The 19,909-nt window shown below is 38.6% G+C and overlaps 1 protein-coding gene across 6 annotated transcripts in view; it reads right to left on the bottom strand.

The window, feature by feature from the left end:
• Positions 1 to 19,909, bottom strand: part of LRRC36 (leucine rich repeat containing 36) — a 59,535-nt gene that overhangs the window by 15,734 nt on the left and 23,892 nt on the right. For 5 of the 6 annotated variants that reach the window (XM_043599461.1, XM_043599463.1, XM_043599462.1 and 2 more), the window contains 5 exons: positions 14,487 to 14,614; positions 12,234 to 12,279; positions 7,853 to 8,293; positions 5,833 to 6,122; positions 935 to 1,100 (listed from right to left, as the gene is read on the bottom strand). In XM_043599461.1, the coding sequence (XP_043455396.1) occupies positions 935 to 1,100; positions 5,833 to 6,122; positions 7,853 to 8,293; positions 12,234 to 12,279; positions 14,487 to 14,614 (1,071 nt within the window). The remainder of the gene's footprint in view (positions 1 to 934; positions 1,101 to 5,832; positions 6,123 to 7,852; positions 8,294 to 12,233; positions 12,280 to 14,486; positions 14,615 to 19,909) is intronic. The other variant, XM_043599464.1, reaches the window with a different exon arrangement.

Below are 19,909 nucleotides of genomic sequence, written 5' to 3'. Positions count from 1 at the left end.
GGAGCCTGCTTGGGATTCTCTCCCCCACCCCCAGCCCTCCCCTGATTGTGCTCTCTCTCTCTCTCTCTCTCTCTCAAAATAAATAAACTTAAAAAAATTAAAAAATATAATTTAGTAAGTGGCTGTAAGAGGTGTTTCATAATGGATAAGAAATTCTATCTCATGTCCTCTGTGGAGAAACAATAGTAGACCCTCATAAGTAGACCCTCAATACCCTATGCTATTCTCTAGTCAATGATGAGTGGCTCCTGAGGATAATTTCCTACAAAATGAGAGCAAAGAGCCAATGTGGGAAGGAAAGTAACTTTTTTCCTATATGTCCCTTTAGACATTTAAATTAGAAAAATTAAGCCCAAACAACTTTAAAGTTTCTACTTTTTCCTAAATGTTTACCACCAACAAAAGCTCCTTGAACTCTTCTTCCATTAAGCAACAAATAAACACTTGGGGCAACATTTGCAGAATGACTTTTTCCCCCAAGTTCCTAAAAAAGAAGCCCTGGAAAGAGTCCAAGTCATTTACTCATTCAAATTTTTCAAATCATAACATTTCAACAGGCATCTCAGAATTCTGATGATCAAACCCAATTTTTGTTGTATTCACTGTCCCAAGGATCATAAAATCCTTTTCTAATCATTAACACTACCATGCTGTTTTACATCTTGTTGCTCTACATATTATCCAGAGATTACCAAAAAAGTCACAGAAGGGACAAAACAATTAGTACATGAGGGAAGAGTGTTGATAAAACCAACAGGGAAGATTATGAGAAAAAATACAGATTTGTCAATTACCATGCCACTGAGAAATTTTAATAAGGGCTCATGAGAACAATTTTCCTTGCAACTTAAGGGGGCTTGGTGGCTTTTATAGGAACATAGAGAGGAACCAAGGTCTGAGTCCTTCTCCAGAAGCTGAAAATGCATTCACTTACCAAGAAACTTCTTGTTAAGGAGGAGGGAGCCAGAGCCATTCCAGTGCTTATCCACAAGCTCCAAGAGCTGTCTGAGGACAGTGGCCACATGGGAAGTTCTGGCAGAAATCAGGGGACTGCATTTCCCTGGCAAACCATGCAAACTGCCCAGGTCACTAGAGAGAGGCTCAAGAAAAAAAAGAACACACACACACACAACCATTTGTCATTCTTACACAATATGGGAAGTAAGAATCTGGAAAATTTAAAGTGTTAACATTTAAAAAAAGAAAAAAGGAGCCCCTGGGTGGTTCAGTCGTTAAGCGTTTGACTTCAGCTCAGGTCATGATCTCACAGTTTGTGAGTTCAAGCCCCGCTTTGGGCTCTGTGTTGATAGCTCAGAGCCTGGAGCCTGCTTCTGATTCTGTGTCTCCCTCTCTCTCTGCCCCTCCCCCACTGGTGTGCATGTGCACTCTCTCAAAAAGTAAACAAACATTAAAAAAATTTTTTTAAAAGAAAAGAGATGGGTTCATCTTGGTTTGGATTTGAATAGAATATTATTTATGTCCAAGGCAAATATGGTAGTATATTCAAGGATAATTTAAAAGATAATGGTATATTCAATCATAGTTTTCTGTAGAGAGTTTTAGAAGAAAACTTAAGTTTTGACACCTACATCTATGACTCAATATATTACAGTATGCAATATAAAAAGATGAAACTTGCAAAACATGGCAAAAAATTCTTTAATTCATTTTTTAGAGAGACAGAGAAAGTGTGAGTGGGGGAGAGGCAGAGAGAGGGAGAGAGAGAGAATCTTAAGCAGGCTCTGCACTGTCAGTTCAGAGCCCAATATGAGTCTCAAACTCATGAAACCATGAGATCATGACCTAAGCCAAAACAGAGTCAGATGCTTAACTGACTAAGCCACCCAGGAGCCCCACAAAACATTTTTAAAAGTTATTACATACCATAAAATGGGTATTTTTAAGATTGTGACTCATAAGCTTATATTTAGTATGTTAATATATGATAAACTTAAATGTTCTGTAACATTTTATTTATTTATTTTTTGTTCTGTAACATTTTAAATGTTATATGTTAAATGTTATTGTTGGACCCAGTACTTAAGATAAATGTTTAAATGTTTATTTATTTTGAAAGAGAGAGAGTTCATGCCCACACATAGGGATGGGGGAGGGACAGAGGGAGAGAGAGAGAATCTTAAGCAGCCTCCATGCCCAGCACAGAGCCCAACTGGGGGCTCGACCTCACGAAGCCTGAGATCATGACCTGAGGAGTAATCAAGAGTCAGACACTTAACTGACTGAGCCAGATGCCCCAAACATACTTTTATTTAGTAAGACTCTTATATAGAAAGATGGCTAGATCTGCCCAGTAAAATTCACAATTATTTTTTTATTCATTCAGATATTTATATTTTTATATTTAAGTTTATTTTTATTTATTTTGAGAGAGCACGCACGTGCAAGTCGGGGAGAGGCAGAGAACAAGGGAGACAGAATTCCAAGCAGGCTTTGCACTGTCAGCACAGAGCCTGATGTGGGGCTTGAACTCACAAACTGTGAGATAATGACCTGAGTCTAAATCAAGAGTCAGATGCTCAACCAACTGAGTCACCCAGGCACCCCTCTACCAATCTTTTTTGTATGGTCTCATGGATTTCAAGAAAGCTGAAAACAGCCAAGTTATTTCTCAATCATTGGCTCTTTTGATATAAAAAACTATAGATGATAATTAGCTAATGCTGTCATATCTGACAACTGTGAAGCAGAACATATTAATGACCTGAGTCACACACATGGCCTACGGTTAATAGGGAAAGGCCTTACAAATGGGATAAACATTTATTCAACAGATCTGTACTGAGCACTGACCATGTGCACTGAGAGTTCTGTATAAGGACTGTGAACATATGAAGAGGTAAAGGATGAGGAACTTTAAGAAGTTAACCTGGTTGGGGAGAAAAGTCATAGAGAGTCTAGTTACCCCACAAGGGCACTTTAGAGGAACTTGTCAAAAAGAATATTTACTAACATTGGTTTTTTATGTGTTGGTAATTTTGTGAGTGTATCATGGAAAAATTTGGAAACTTATATATGACTTTACTCATTTTCTTTGATTTATCACAATGTGGTGAGAGTTGGGGATAAATTTTATGAACCTTAGAATAATTTTGTTACTTTTTATGAGTCTTTTAATTTTTTAACTTTTTTTTAAGTTTATTTATGGGGCACCTGGGGGGCTCAGTTGGTTAAGCATCTGACTTCAGCTCAGGTCACGATCTCACGGTTCGTGAGTTCAAGCCCCCCACATCAGGCTCTGTGTTAACAGTTCAGAGCCTAGAGCCTGCTTCAGATTCTGTGTCTCCCTCTCTGATCCTCCCCCACTTCCATACTGTCTCTTTCTCTCTCTCTAAAAATAAATAAACATCAAAACAACTTTTTAAAGTTTATTTATTTTGAGAGAGAGAGAGAGAGAGAGAGGCAGAGAGGGAGGGAGAGACAGAATCCGAAGCAGACTCTGTGCTGTCAATGCAGAGCTGGACATGGAGTTTGAACTCACAAATCATGAGATTATGACCTGAGCTGATACCAAGAGTTGGATGCTTAGCCGACTGAGCCACTCAGATGTCCCTAAATCTTTTAATTTTCAACAAATTGTGCCTGTTTTTTAAAATTTATTCAAAAAAAATTTTTTAAATGTTTATTTAGTTTTGAGAGAGAGAGACACAGAGTGTGAGAGGGGGAGGGATAGAGAGAGGGGGAGACACAGAATCTGAAGCAGGCTCTGAGCAGATAGCACAGAGCCCGACACAGGGTTTGAACCCGAACTGTGAGATCATGACCTGAGCTGAAGTCAGACGGTTAGCAGTCTGCACCACCCAGATGCCCCACCTCATGGCTTTTTTTTAAATTAATTTTTATATTTTGCCTATGATTCCAAAGTCAGTTGTTCAAAATTTCTAAACACAAATTCATGTTCGGTTTAATTTTGTGTATCATGCAATTATTTTCTTAACTTTGTAAATGTTCTTTTAAGCAATTTTCTGACTAATGCCTTTCTAGAAACTGAGGTGTATTTGTTAAAATATTTATATTCAAGCAGCTCTTTCATAGCTTTCCATATAAAGAAAAATAGTATCCGGGCGCCTGGGTGGCTCAGTTGGTTGAGCATCTGACTCTTGATTTCAGCTTAGGTCACAATCTCATGGTTAGTGAATTCAGGCTCCACACTGGGCTGTGTGCTGACAGCACGAAGCCTGCTTGGGATTCTCTTCTCCCTCTCTCTCTGTCCCTCCCCCGCCCTCTCTCTCTCAAAATAAACTTTATTAAAAAAATAGTATCTAAAAGGAAAAGAGAAATGAAAATTTTTAAGATGGTCCAGGAAAAGGCATTGAGGTTTTAATTCCTCTTTTAAACCTGTAACTTGAAATAGAGGTTAAAAAAATTGTCTTAGATGGTGCGCCTGGGTGGCTCAGTTGGTTAAGTGTCTGACTTCAGCTCAGGTCATAACCTCACAGTTTGTGAGTTTGAGCCCCACGTGGGGCTCTGTGCTGACAGCTCAGATACTGGAGCCTGCTTTGGATTCTGTGTCTCCCTTTCTCTCTGCCCCTCCCCCATTCATGCTCTGTCTCTATCTCTCAAAAATAAATAAAAACATTAAAGAAATTCCTAGAATATGTGTTATTAACATAGCATCCCAAATATCCTAAGTGTTGCTGAACCTTCACCCTAAAAACATTAACACAGTGCTCTTGTCTGAAAAAATAGGCATCAGTGGCTGAAAATGGGAAAAAAGGGACCAAAAAGCCAAGAAAGTACCACAAGACTGCCCCCTTTAGTGCATAAAAATTATAACGACCTCCAAAAAAATTTGAAAACTGAAAAGTATTTAGAGTAAAAAAAAACCAATAACTAAACCAAAACAAAACCTTGTAAACCCATGCCAATGTGCAAAAAAATGTCCAAAAATTGCAAACATGTAGTAGCTGGTTTTTGGTTTTTTTGGGGTTGTTTTTTTTTTTTTTTTTACTAAATCCTCTGCTTCCTTACAGGGTAATAAATGATTGAATGACAAATGGTTCATATGACAAAACATCATGGGTTCAAGGGAAGACAGGGCTCTGAAAGCGTGGTTCCTTTAAAGAGAAGAAGGCTTTATGATGGAACAAGGACTTGAAGAAAAATTAATATTCAAACAGATGAGAATGGAAGGCATTCTTCATGGAGGGATGTCAGCAAAAGCAGTGACAAAACTTAATGAGTAAGAACTGAATAGCAATTAAGTTCTATTGTACAACACTATTGTACTATATGTTGGAATGGTTCTTGATTTGTTGTTCATTCTCTGAACCACTCTCAGCTAAAAATCCTTTGGATAATCTAATTCATCTTCTGCTTGTTCCTACTTTGGAAAAAAATTGGAATAATTTTAATTTCTAGACAGAAAAGCAGTGCATTCAGAATAAAGGTCTCTAGCAAGTTAGTCACGTGTGGCCAGGGCAAATGTGTAAGCATGGTAAGATTATAAATATCAATGCTATAGAGCTCACTCTTCAGCCAATCCAGAACCCCCAGCAACTTCTGCATTCCCTGCTATGGTAAACTGTCTGCTACTTCTTATTATCAAAGTATGTCCCTACAATATTTATGCTCTGGAAGTACATTAGGGAATGTCTCACTGTGATGGAAATGAAAAAATGCAGCAGAAAGGGAATGACTTTCCCAAGGGCAGAAGAATGATAGGCTTTGGTCTGGCAGTATTAACCACTGGCCTCCAAAAATCCCTTTGAATTTGTAGCACCCTTGGTCAGAATCACTGCCACCCCCAACAGAACCCCACTGTGGTCTTGGATCTGACGTGTTTCTTGTATAAGCAAACAAACCAATACTTGCCTCGCTGCCGGTAGCATCTTGGAAACCAATCTTTGGATTCAAGGTGGCAAGGAGATTGTCCTTCCGTTTGAATCCTCTCCTTGATGGGCTAAATGACCCCTTGGTCAAACTCTCTCTGTTTTCTGAGGTCACAGTAGGCAATAGCAGTGTCCGTAGAGAGTCTCCCAGGGTGGAGTTGTTTGGGAAAGAACCATGTGCTGGTGTTAAATCACCGAGACTGGTAGATAATTGTTGCTCTACATTGACCAGCAAAGCAGGGTCACTGTTGAAATGGGTTGTGGCATACAGATCTGTGAAGGAAACAGCCTGGGAGATGACCCTGCCTTTTAATATTCTCATGTCTCACTTACAACCTTACCCCGCCTGGAGTCCAATGGTCATAATAACATCTTCCTACGATACACCCTCAACTCTCTGGATCCTTTCTGTTCCAACCCTCCACCTGACAAAACCCACCTCTGGCTAAATCCAACTGTCCACATACTCTAAGCCTACATGAGGGCAGTAGGCAGTGGCTGGAGAACAACATGCATCTCTTCTCACTGTCTTCACTTTAAGTTGATGACCACTGTGTTGACTGGGCCCTCTACTGCCCAGCTATCCTAATACACTACTCTAGTCAATTTACTGTTCTATTCTCTGAAATGACTATTTCACACCTCTCTTCCCCTCAAACTTTCAACACCTTCTCCTCCTTCCTCATTCTTAGATTCTGACCTCTTTATTTTGCCGAGAAAAACAGGCAATCAAAGAAAACATCTACATGATCCCACCACTAAATCTACCAACTCATCTATATTTGTATTTATAAATTCTCTGCCTTCCTTTCATAATAAAAATTAAACTATCTGTGCTTCTATCTAAGGCCAACCTCTCCACTGGTGGAGTGGATTCTATCTTCATGACTACCTAAGGATTTTTTTCCATGTAATTGTCCCTTTTCTCTCTTGCATCATTGGTTTTCCCTCTACTGGATAATTTCCATTAGAATTTCCTTGATCCCATTCCCCCTCCATCTCTGCAAATCTCCTTGAAAGCATTGTATATATTTTATAACTCTATTGCTTCTTCTTCAATTCTTTCTTGAATTCACCTCAGTAAGTCTTTTATTAACTATGTGTCTCTTAAAGCTACTTTCTAATATATTGCCAAATACCATACGTCTCATCGGAGAAGTTTTTCCTGACCATTCTATCTAAAACATCACTTCCTCTTTATTATTATTTATTATTTATTATTATTTTTTTTTTCACAGCATTTATCATAACTTGACATATATTTATATGCTAACTTGTCTATCATGTCTTGCCCCTTTAGAATGGAAGCTCCATAAAAGTAGGAACTTTTTTTGTGTGTGTGGCAAAAGATAAATGGAACTTTATTTTTGTTTGTTACTTTATCTGCAGAGCAGCATCATTTGGCACATAGTAGGTATCAATAAATTCTGCTGAATAAATTAATTACCCTGAAACTACCTTTTTCTGAAAAAATAACTCAGAATAGAAGTGACTGTGCCTAGAGAAGACTAACTGCTACTAGAAATACATTCTGGGATGCTATTTAGCTACAATAACATATAGTTATAGAGCTCATATTTCTATGAATTTTCTTTAATATATCTGTTATGTTAAACTTACATCCTGCAGATTTCTGGAGGTCTCATGGGCTACTGATGCCCCAAAATAAGAATTTAAAAAATCCTAATGCAATTTAAGAAATGTTAATTCCAGGGGCGCCTGGATGGCTCAGTTGGTTAAGTGTCCAACTTCGACTCAGGTCATGATCTCACGGTTTGTGAGTTCAAGCCCCATGTCAGGCTCTGTGCTGACAACTCAGAGCCTGGAGTCTGCTTTGGATGCTTTGGATTCTCTGTCTCATTCTCTCTCTGCCCCTCCCCGACTTGTGCTCTGTCTGTCTCTCAAAAATAAATAAATGTTATATATAACATTTTATATATATATATATATATATATATATATATATATATATATATATATAAATTCTGACAGGAAGCTATTACCTGAACTAAGCTTCAAAAGCCTTCCGGTGCTGAAGTCAGGGTTTGACAGAGAAGTCAGTAAGTCTCCACAGGAATGGGATGTGGTGGCCTTCATGTCATTTGAAGGTTTTATGCTATATTCTCGATAGTTCTTGCTTCTCTGAGGCCTTTTGCCAAGACTTCCATGCAGGGATAGATTTTGAGAATAATGACTATCATAATTTTCTAGACCAACATCTGAAGGTAACTGATGGGGATGGATCTGGCTAGAATCACCCACATCCAGGCGTTTACCCACTGAGACATCATGGGTAAGCTGGTAAGTATCAGCCTTTAGTATCAAGTCCTTTTCTGGAGAAGAACCTGAAGACTTATTGTTCAAAAAAGATAGTCGGTACCCTTCTCTAGCCATCTTCTCTGGGGATCGGACTGTGGACTGATGAGGAGAGTAGCGTCTGAATTCTAACCACCACCAAGGGGAAAAGAAAACACAAAATACAATGAGAATTGTTGGCTCAATTAGGGTACCTCTGTTCACTGGACATACCTCTGTCTACCAGAAAAAGTTCTCAGGAAGAGATGGTTTATAATTTTGATAAGTAGTAGCATAAAGTGATAAAAGGACTTTTTACATGGGACAACAATAAAACATGATGGATACTGAGTAAACAGTAAAGAATCTCTAACATTCTGGAGATAAACTTCATGTCACCCTAATTCCCTAGGAATTTCCTTCTAAAGCTGCAGTATCAAAGTTTTCTAAATGCTGCTTTCTATTTTATTTTATTTATTTTAAATAAACTCTACACACAATGTGGGGCTCGAACTCATGACTCCAAGATCAAGAGTCACATTTTCTTCTGACTGAGCCAACTAGGAGCTCCTCTAGATGCTTTTTTCATATAAAAAATTTGGTGCACCCCATATGACAATAGTTGTAATCTTATGTGTTCAGTGTATAGTCAATAGTTGGTAAGTCTATGATTTCATAGACTTCTTGCAATAAAACCAAGCCCATTCCCACCCCCAAACTTCAGAGATTCTAGGTTCATACACTGGGAACCAGTATTCTAAGCCAATTAAATGGCAGGGAATCCAAAACTTATGAGAATCCCTAACTAGCTACAAAGCATTTCTTTCAGACAGCTATATCTGTCATCTCTAAAAAGCCTCAGAGTGGAGCAACTAGAAGTCTTTGTGCTCTTAAGTTTTCAGAGTTTCATATGCTTAAAGATCTTCCTTAGGAAGCAAAAAATACTATCCCTGACTTAGTCATATTAACTTAAAAAAGTGGAACCAATCACTTTTTATCTGTATAGGATCTATAGAATATCAACGTTTTACCCAGGGCCAGCCTATACAGTGGGGGAAAGGTTGTAGAACAATATTTTTACATAACAAAAATAATCTAACAAGTGATAAGATTAGATAATTCAGATTGTGCTTCCTGTTGAAGATACTAAAAAAGTGGGATGGTACATGTTCTTAAACGCATCAAAGAGGGGGCACCTGGGTGGCTCAGTCGGTTAAGCATCCGACTCAGGTCGCTCAGGGCATGATCTTGTAGTTTGTGAGTTCTAGCCCTGCGTCGGGCTCTGTGCTGACAGCTTGGAGCCTGGAGCCTGTTTCAGATTCTGTATCTCCTCTCTTTCTTCCCCTCCCCACTCACTCTGTCTCTCTCTCTCTCAAAAATAAATAAACATTTATAATAAATATAATAAATAAACATCAAAAAGCTTGTTAGCTAGTAAGGAATTTCTAGGCCAAAATCTAGTTGACAGCAAGGACTCACATAGGTAAGTCTAGCACTTAAAGTCACTTTTACCCTCAGAAGTTTTAGGGTGACAGGGACGGAAGTAAAGTTCAGCATCCATCCAAAGTGAGGAGTATGACAAACCATTCCTCTCCCCTACCCTCCCCACATACATATGAAGATGGAACCCCAAGCAGGATGCAACCTTCAGAGTAAAGGTAAACTGGAAATAAGCCAGTCCTTGTATTGACAGGTAATCCAGGTTTGCATCATCTGAGTGGATCCAGTGAACCTCAAGCTTTGAGCTTGGATTAAAGTGATCCCAGAATGAGGGGCGCCTGGGTGGTGCAGTTGGTTAAGCGTCCGACTTCAGCCAGGTCACGATCTCGTGGTCCGTGAGTTCGAGCCCCGCGTCAGGCTCTGGGCTGATGGCTCGGAGCCTGGAGCCTGTTTCTGATTCTGTGTCTCCCTCTCTCTCTGCCCCTCCCCCGTTCATGCTCTGTCTCTCTCTGTCCCAAAAATAAATAAACGTTGAAAAAAAAAATTTTTTTTAATAAAAATAAAAAATAAAAAAAATAAAGTGATCCCAGAATGAGAGTGTCCCTGGTACCTGGTAGAAGCAAATGAAAATCTGATCTGGAAAAGATACCTTTATGTAAGACTTTAAATGATTCCTACAAATAGTTTTTCAAATATATAGCAAGTAACCAAAGCAAAGGAACAAAAAAGGAAATAAGACAACACAAGTATGAGGAAAAAACAAAATGACAACAACTTCAGATATTAGAATTAACATCCAGTGTATGCAACAGCTATGTTTACTATGTTTAAAGAAATATTTTAAAAGCTTTAAATTTTCTGTTTATACAAACTGACCCAGAAGACTTGGAAAAAGAAACAAAACTTATAGAACTAAAAAATAAAACTATTGAAATTAAGAACTCAGCAAGCAAGCAGATTAGATACAACTGAAGACAAGGTTAGTGAACTTAAGATGGATCAGAAGGAATTATCCAAAGTGCAGATCAGACCAAAGAAAAACAAAAACCAAAGATGAAAAATACAAAAGAATAAGAGACAAAGAGGACAAAGTAAAGATCTCTAACATATATTTATTTAATCAAAATTCCCAAAAGGACAGAAAGAAAGGACAGGACATAAGGACACAAACAACATTTGAAGCACTTTCCAGAATTTTTGAGACACAATTCACAGATTCAAGTGTAATAACCACCAAACAGAATAAATAAAAAGAAATCCACGTATCATACTGAAACTGAAGAAAACCAAAGACAATTGGAAAATCTTAAAAGCAGCCAGAGAAAAAAAGACAATATCCTTGCAGGAATGACAGACCTCCAGCTGACTTCTCAAAAGCAAAAACAAAAGAATACAGTGGAATAACTTCAATTTTCAGAAAGAAATAACTGCCAACTTAGAAATTTATAACCGGCCAAAATACTTTTTAAGAATAATGGTAATGGGGGTGACTGGGTGACTCAGTTGGTTAAGCATCTGACTCTTAATTTCTGCTCACGTCATGATCTCACAGTTGTGAGATCCAGCCCCACGTTGGGCTCTATGCTGGGCATGGAGCCTGCTTAACATTCTCTCTCTCCCTCTCCCTCACCCTCTCCCCCACTCACACTCTCATTTTCTCTCTCTCAAAAAAATTAAAAAAAAAAAGAATAATGGTGAAAGAGAGGCATTTTCATACAAACAAAAACTAAAAGAATTCAACACAGTAAACTCACACTAAAGGAAATTCTAAAAGATGTACTATAAGCTAGAGAAAAATGATCTCAAAAGGGAAATCTAGGATGAAAAAAAGAAATAAACAAAGTGGTAAATACAAAGATAAACCTAAATGAGCACTGGCTGTATAAAAACTATTTCATATGGGTTTAGAAAGTATAGAGAATTAAAATCTATAATAATAATACATAAATTGGGAGGGAGTAAAAGAAGTAAAGTACTTTAAGTTCTTTAAATTATCCAAGAGAAAAGTTAAGGTATTGATTAATTACTTTTTAATTTTTTATGTTTATTTTTGAGAGAGAGAGAAAGAGAGCGCAGAGTGCAAGGGGGGAGGGGCAGAGAAAGAGGGAGACACAGAAGCTGCAGCAGGCTCCACACTGTCAGCACAGAGCCCAACGAGGGGCTCAAACTCATGAACCGGGAGATCATGACCTGAGCCAAAGTCAGATGCTTAACCAACTGAGCCGCCCAGGCAGCCTAAGGTATTGATTAATTTTTTAATTATAATAGTGAAGGGCACATATTGTAGTTTAGGGAATAATAGTAAAAATATTGAAACAGTATATAACTTATAAACCAGTAGGTGGGAAAAAATGGATGAATAAAAACATAATAAATCCAAAAGAGGACAAGAAAGATAAGAAAAAGTAAAAAGAAACAGTCAGCCAGTACAAAAAATCAAGAACAAAGGAAGTCAGAATATCCACTCTTCAACCAGTAAAGCCTTACAGGTCACTAAGCTTCCAGGACAGCCCCCTACAAAAGCAGAAAAGAGTTAGTTGACCCTGTAGGGCCCTAGGGCTGAGACACCTCCATCTTCTCCCAAATCTCATAACATCTGGATTTCTCTGATTAGTGTGGAGAAAAATACTCCCTGCACAAAATATTTACCATCTTCTTGGTGATTGTCACTTGGGACCTCCTTTCTTGCCACTTCCTGCAATGAAAAAAAAGTTTGAATGTTTAGGAAAAGGCAGTCAATGGGCATCCAAACATGAGCTTACTAGATAGACCAGGGGTTCAGAATACTTTCCTATTAGTAACCAAATCTATCCTTACAACCTAGGGAAACAGACCTTCAAGCAAAGGTCCTAGTTTAAGCCTGTTTAAAATTTTTTTTTAATGTTTATTTCTGAGAGACAGCACAAGCAGGGGAGGAGCAGAAAGAGGGAGACACAGAATCTGAAACAGGCTGCAGGCTCTGAGTTGTCAGTGCAGAGCCTGACGTGGGGCTTGAACCCATGAACCATGAGATCATGACCTGAGCTGAAGTCAGACACTTAACTGACTGAGCCACCCAGGTGCCTCTTAAGCCTATTTTTAAATTGCCACAATCCAAAAAGATTCTAGAGCTGCTTTGGAGTAGGTAAGGAGACTCTCTGAAAAGACAAAATAGCCTCAGTTGGTAAAAGACATACCAGTGAAATACTGTATTTTTTCTGCTTTAAATAGCTTAGCATAGAAGTTAGATGGTTCACATTTTCCAACTTTATTTTTTCTGTTTAAAGAACTCTTGTAGGGGCGCCCGGATGGCTCAGTTGGTTAAGCGGCCGACTTCGGCTCAGGTCACGATCTCACAGTCTGTGAGTTTGAGCCCCGCGTCGGGCTCTGTGCTGACAGCTCAGAGCCTGGAGCCTGTTTCGGATTCTGTGTCTCCTTCTCTCTGACCCTCCCCCGTTCATGCTCTGTCTCTGTCTCAAAAATAAATAAACTTTAAAAATAAATAAATAAAAATAAAGAACTCTTGTATTTATTTTACCTTCTGATAAGGCTGAGCATCAACTACAGGTGTTACTGAGAGTTTTAAGAGATTGAAAATTAATTTAGGGCATAATTAAGCAAGGATTAATACAAAAGAGAAAGCCATCTAGGGTTTGCTTTTTTAAATATCATCTTCAAGTTTTCAGTTTGGTAGTTATAGAGAAGAAGAAATCCTACTTATTTCTTAAACTAAAAGAATATATAGCAAGCTATTTAATTTCCTTTTTGTCTGTCACTTCCAGTAGTTTCAATGAAATTGTGTTTAATTTAAAAAGTGTTATTTAATTTTAACTGTATATTATTCTTTGTCTCCATTTCCTTTATTATTTTTAAATTTTACTTATTTATTTATTTTGGGAGAGAGAGAGAGCAGGGGAGGGGCAGAGAGAGAGAGAGAGAGAGAGAGAGAGAGAGAGAGAACCTTAAGCAGGCTCTGTGCCCAGCACAGAGCTGGACATGGGACTTGATCTCATGATCATGAGATCGTGACCTGAGCCTAAATCAAGAATAGGATGCTTAACTGACTGAGCCACACAGGCGCCCCATACTCACTCATATAAATGAGGCTTATATAATGGTTGTATTCCCCTAACCAATTTTTTTCACTAAAAGCTCATTAATTTTTGCCTCATCTTGCATAAATAATCTCTACCTCTCCATTGTCCACAACTTCTATGCCACCTTTATTTACCCCTAACTTTTCTTCTTTTATGTTCCAATGAACAGGCAGCTTTGGGAAAGCTACCCTTGAGATGTTAAGATTCAGTAATGAAAAGTCAGAGGTAGAAAATTTAAGGAAGTAAGGTAACAGGAGATGGAGACATTGGATAGAAAAGAGAAATTTTATGTTTATTTTCTTTATTTTGAGAGAGAGAAACAAGTGGGGGAGGAACAGAGAGAGAGGGAGAAAGCTAATCCCAAGCAGCATGGAGCTGGATGTGGGGCTCAAACCCACAAACTGCAAGGTCATGGCCTAAGCCAAAATCAAGAGTCCCACGCTTAATTGACTGAGCCACCCAGGTGCACTGAGAGGAGAAATTTTAAAACTAGCCAAAACATCTGTTTGAGAGCCAACATACTTGGCATAAAATGTGCTAAAAGTTGTATACATAAATATACTACATTTGATAACAAATTAGTAGGGGAGAGGGAAAAGGGAGATTGAAATTAATGGAGAAGGTCCTCTGTATTGTCTGTTCTTTCCTTTAATTTTATTTATTAATTTATTTACTTACTTACTTTTTTGCCCTTTTTTCCTTTTAAAGGGTCTAAAATGCCTTTATCAAACAAATGCTCTTAGACCTTCATAAATAGAGAGTCCAATGAATTATTGGTATTAATCATTGAGTAGTCAATAAATCAGCAGTAAAGTGAATACATTACCTGTGTCCCCAGTGAGTAAGTGTCCAATTTCTGATCTGCTATACCATTGCCCTGTGTTGCAGAAGTACTCGTTAGAGAATCCTTTATTTCCCGGTTGGGGAAGGGAATAAAAAGTCCTTTGTTTGAGTCTGTGTTAAAAGAAAAGGCATACAATGAAGCACTGACCAGATTTCAAAGGCAATATGTCTTATGGAAAGATACTACTGGAAGGCAAGTCACAAGATTGAGAGTTAGTTCTGGTGCCACCACCTGGAAACCATGTAAACTTGGGCAAACTGCTTAACCTCTCTGATTTTCTCCATTGTAAAACAGTGATGATAAAATCTAGACTACCTATCTCTTAGGGTTGAGGTAAGGTTAAAACAAAGTAATGGGATATGTCAAGTTGGCTCAGTTGGTGGAACATGGAGTGTGCAACTCTTGATCGTGGGGTTGTGAGTTCGAGCCCCACACTGGGTGTAGAGATTACTTAAAAATAAATCTTAAAAACAAATAAACAAAACTATATACTAGTCCTAGCCACCCTAGAAACTGTTATCAAAAAGAGCCAGTTGGGGGGCGCCTGGGTGGCTCAGTTGGTTAAGTGTCGCACTTTGGCTCAGGTCATGATCTCATGGCTTCTGAGTTCGAGCCCCACGTCAGGCTCTGTGCTGACAGCTCGGAGCCTGGAGCCTGCTTCGTATTCTGTGTCTCCTTCTCTCTCTGCCTCTCTCTCTCTCTCTCTCAAAATGAATAAACATTAAAAAAAAAAAAAGAGATGCATAGGGCCACTTGTACCCCAATGTTCATAGCAGCACTCTCAACAATAGCCAAATTATGGAAAGAGCCTAAATGTCCATCAACTGATGAATGGATAAAGAAATTGTGGTCTATATACACAATGGAATATTACGTGGCAATGAGAAAAAATGAAATATGGCCTTTTGTAGCAACATGGATGGAACTGGAGAGTGTGATGCTAAGTGAAATAAGCCATACAGAGAAAGATACCATATGGTTTCACTCTTATGTGGATCCTGAGAAACTTAACAGGAACCCATGGGGGAGGGGAAGGAAAAAAAAAAAAAAAAGGTTAGAATGGGAGAGAGCCAAAGCATAAGAGACTGTTAAAAACTGAGAACAAACTGAGGGTTGATGGGGGGTGGGAGGGAGGAGAGGGTGGGTGATGGGTATTGAGGAGGGCACCTTTTGGGATGAGCACTGGGTGTTGTATGGAAACCAATTTGTCAATAAATTTCATTAAAAAAAAAAAAGAGAGCCAGTTAGGATTTTTATTAGATTGGAAGACTTGTACAGAAGTTTTTGCACACTCTTGATCAATACTTATTAATTGTAGAATTCTGGGATCTGGAGTCTTCTGGGGGGAACCTGAATGAAAATAAGAGTTTCTTGTTTAGGGAGGTGTTTCCCCCTAGCAGGATTATGTAAGCATTAAGATAGTTTCAAAAACTTGAGCCTTAGTCAAACAACGTGTTCTTCTGCTAGTTTTTTATTTGTAGGCTCTGGCAACAGAAAGCTGCACAGTGAATAAAGTCAGCTTTTTGAAAATCCAGGCCCCTTAGTTCATTTGGGGCTCTAAAATGCTTCCTACTTCTTTTTTTTTTTTTAAGTTTATTTTTTAAAATTTATTTTTGAGAGAGAGACAGAGAGAACGAGAGGGAGAGGGGCAGCGAGAGAGGGACAGGGGCAGAGAGACAGGGAGAGAGAGAATCCTAAGCAGGCTCCATACTGTCAGCATGGAGTCCAGTGTGGGGCTCGAACCCACATGGCATGAGATCATGACCCAAGCTGAAACCAAGAGTATGACGCTTAACCGACTGAGCCACCCAGGTGCCCCAAATACTTCCTACTTCTGAGTTGCCTTATGGGATTGAAATTGCCTATTACTTCAGTATGAAATGCTCTTCTACCATTGTATTTGACAGAATTACTTATAAGCTCTTAAAATTTTGTGCTCCTTGGCTCCTACTGCAGTAGTAACACAGAAAAAAAAAAGTAAAGCAAAAATTACTGATCTTAACCTGATTCTTAGTAGATAATGAGAATGGTTAGTAAGCTGTGACTTTGGGTTCAGGCCTCCTCTTACTCTTATCCTATGGAACAACACTTACACTTCCCAGGTGTCCAAGACCCTGCTCCATCCTGTTTCCTTCTACTGTACTTATATTCTTTTTCAGATTCACAGGTTCTTTTTCTTTCAACGCACCTCTTTGTTTAAGCAAATTTCCCAATGTCCAAACTCTTTGCTGAATGCTACCAGACCTTCCCTTTATCACTTAAATCTGGATGACCCTAAATCTAAATCTCCATTCTGATCTCTGATGTCCAGACCTAAGGTTCTTGAACTTTGTTCAAGGAGTGCCTCCCTCCCAGACAAATAAGAAGTTGATATTTTCTAAACCAAACTCATTATCTTCACTTCTAAGCCTACTTTTATGGATGCTCCCCCGCCCTCCACTCCAAACTGCATCTTTATTGGGATTACTACTCAACCAATCTCTCAAGATAGAAACTAATTCTTTGACTCTCACCCATCTCACATACTAATCAATTAACAAGTGTTATAGAATCACTTTTTTTAATGTTTATTTTTGAGAGAGACAAAGAGAGAGAGCACGAGCAGGGGAAGGGCAGAGAGAGAGGGAGACAGAGGATCCGAAGCAAGCTCTGTGCTGACAGCAGAGAGGTCAATGTGGGGCTTGAACGCACCAACCGTGAGACCATGACCTGAGCTGAAGTTGGACACTCAACCGAGCCACCCAGACACCCCTAGAATCAGTTTTTTGGGGGAGAGGAGAATCTTTGTTTTAACTTCGTTCACACGCCATATAATTAACCCTTTACAGTATACAATTCAGTGGTTTTTAGTATATTCACAAAGTTGTCAACCACAACACTATCTAATTTCATTATCCAAAAAGAAACCCAGTTAGCTATCACTTTTAATTCTCTTCTCCTTCCCAGCCTTTGGCAACCATCAATATACTTTATGTCTCTATGGATTTTCCTATTCTGGACATTTCATATAAATGACATAACATAGTATTTGGCCTTTTGTGTCTGGCTCCTATCACTTAGCATGATTTTTTTCAAGATACATACTGTACATGTATCAGTACTTTATTCTTTTTTATAGCTGAACAATATGCCTTATATGCATATACAATATTTTGTTTATCCATTCATCAGCTGACAGACTTTTGGGCTATTATAGATAATGCTGCTTTCATTCTTGTACAAGGATGATTGTGGTGAATTTTTCTTTGCTATTCTATTTTCCTTAAGATTTTACTTTACTTTAAGTAATCTCTGTACCCAACATGGAGCTTGAACTCACAACCAGAAGACCAAGAATAACATGCTCTACCAACTGAGGCAGCCAGGCGCCCCTTTGCTGTTTCAAAATAAGATACCCATTAGATCAGTATGTTTTAGATGTAATTCTACTTACAGGTAAAAGGAAATGGCTAAAAGAGTGAGCAGGGCCCCTTTCAATTCACAGAGTATGTGTGCTATATGCACACATATTATCTTTAGTAAGGCATTCATTGTTCTTCAATAATTGACCTTTTTACCCAACATAAACTTTCTACTCAAACTACATGGTCATTCAATTGTCTCTATGACCTGCTATACTCATTACCACTTTCACACAGCTGTTCACACAAATCCCACCAACCACGATGCCCTCCTCCTCTTCTTAGGCTATCCCAGGGTTCACCAGCCTTTAAGGGCTGATGACTTTGTTTCCACATCTGTTACAAAACCTTTTCACCTCTGCTCCTAGCAGTCTGAGCTTCTATAGCATGTGTCCATCCACATCAGTGTTTCTCAAATTCAATGTTCTCATAAACTCTGAGAATATGAATCCAGTTTGAGAAACTTCAATTTAAGAAGCTCAGTATATAAAAAGATAGTTTAAAAAGCAGATTGTATGGGTGACAGTTTGGCAGTTTCTTGCAAACTAAACACTTGGTATTTAATCAAAAGAATTGAAAACTTATGTCCACACAAAGACTGCACATGGATGTTTATAACAGCTTTTTTCAAAATTGCCAAACCTTAGAAGCAACCAAGATGTCTTTCAGTAGGTGAATGGATAAACTGTGGTATATCCAGACAACATAATATTATTCAGCACTAGAAAGAAAGGAGCTATCAAGCCATGAAAAGACATAAAGGAATCTTAAGTTGATAATACTAAGAAGCCAATCTGAAAAGGCTACATACTTAATGATTCCAACTATATGCCGTTCTGGAAAAGGCAAAACTATGGAGACAGGGAAGATAGCAGAGTAAACAACACTCTGCATCTGTCTTCTGCAAGCGCAACAATTACATTGGCAGAATCTGTCTGATGTAACTATTTTGGAATTCTGGAGTCTATTGAAGGCTTTCAGTTTCCAGGGGAAGACATCGAAGTTAAATTGAAGTTAACTTCAGTCAAGTTCAGTTCTTAGCAGTAGCAATAGCAACTACTCATGTCCCACCCCTCATGCAAAAGAATGAAGTTGGACTCTTACCTAAGATCACATATAAAAATTGACTGAGAATGGATCAGACCTAAACGTAAGACCTAAAACTATAAAACTCTTAGAAGAAAACAGGACAAGTGCTTCATGACATTGGATTTGGCAATTATTTTTTTGGATGAGACACCAAAGGCAAAGCAACAAAAGAAAAAAACAGACAAATCGAACTTCATGAAAATTTTAAATGTTGTGCATCTAAAAACAATATCCACAGGGTAAAAAGGAAATTCACTGAATAGGAGAAAATATTTGCAAATCATATATATGATAAGGGATTCATATCCAGAATATAGAGAGAACTCTTAAAACTCAACAACAACAAAAACAACTTTAAAAGTGGGCATTAGGGACAACTGGGTGGCTAGGTTGGTTGAGTATCTCACTTTGGCCCAGGTCATGATCTTGCTGTTCATGGGTTTGAACCCCGCATCTGGCTCTGTGCTGACAGCTCAGAGCCTGGAGCCTGCTTCAGTTTCTGTGTTTCCCTCTCTCTGTAGCCCCACCCCTCCCATTCACCCTTTGTCTCTTTCTCTCTCAAAAATAAATATTAAAAATAAATTAAAAATAAATAAAAGTGGGCATTGGACTTGAATAGATATTTTGCCAAAAGAAGATATACAAATGGTCAATAAGCGTGTGAAAGATGCTCAACAGAGCACCTGGGTGGCTCAGTCATTAAGCATCTGACTTCAGCTCAGGTCATGATCTCACAGTTTGTGAGTTCGAGTCTCACATTGGGTGAGCTTGAGCCCTGCTTTGGGTCGGCCCCGTTTCTCTCTCTCTGCTCCTCGCTCACTTGTGCCCCCCCCAAAAAAAAAGATTCCCAACATCACTAATCATTAGGGAAATTCAAATTAAAACCACCAGATACTACCTCATACTCACTAGCAT

Source organism: Prionailurus bengalensis, chromosome E2 (assembly GCF_016509475.1).
Source record: "Prionailurus bengalensis isolate Pbe53 chromosome E2, Fcat_Pben_1.1_paternal_pri, whole genome shotgun sequence".
Taxonomy (NCBI): domain Eukaryota; kingdom Metazoa; phylum Chordata; class Mammalia; order Carnivora; family Felidae; genus Prionailurus; species Prionailurus bengalensis.
Note: the sequence above shows the minus strand (reverse complement) of the source record. Positions and strands in the feature narration are given on the sequence as shown.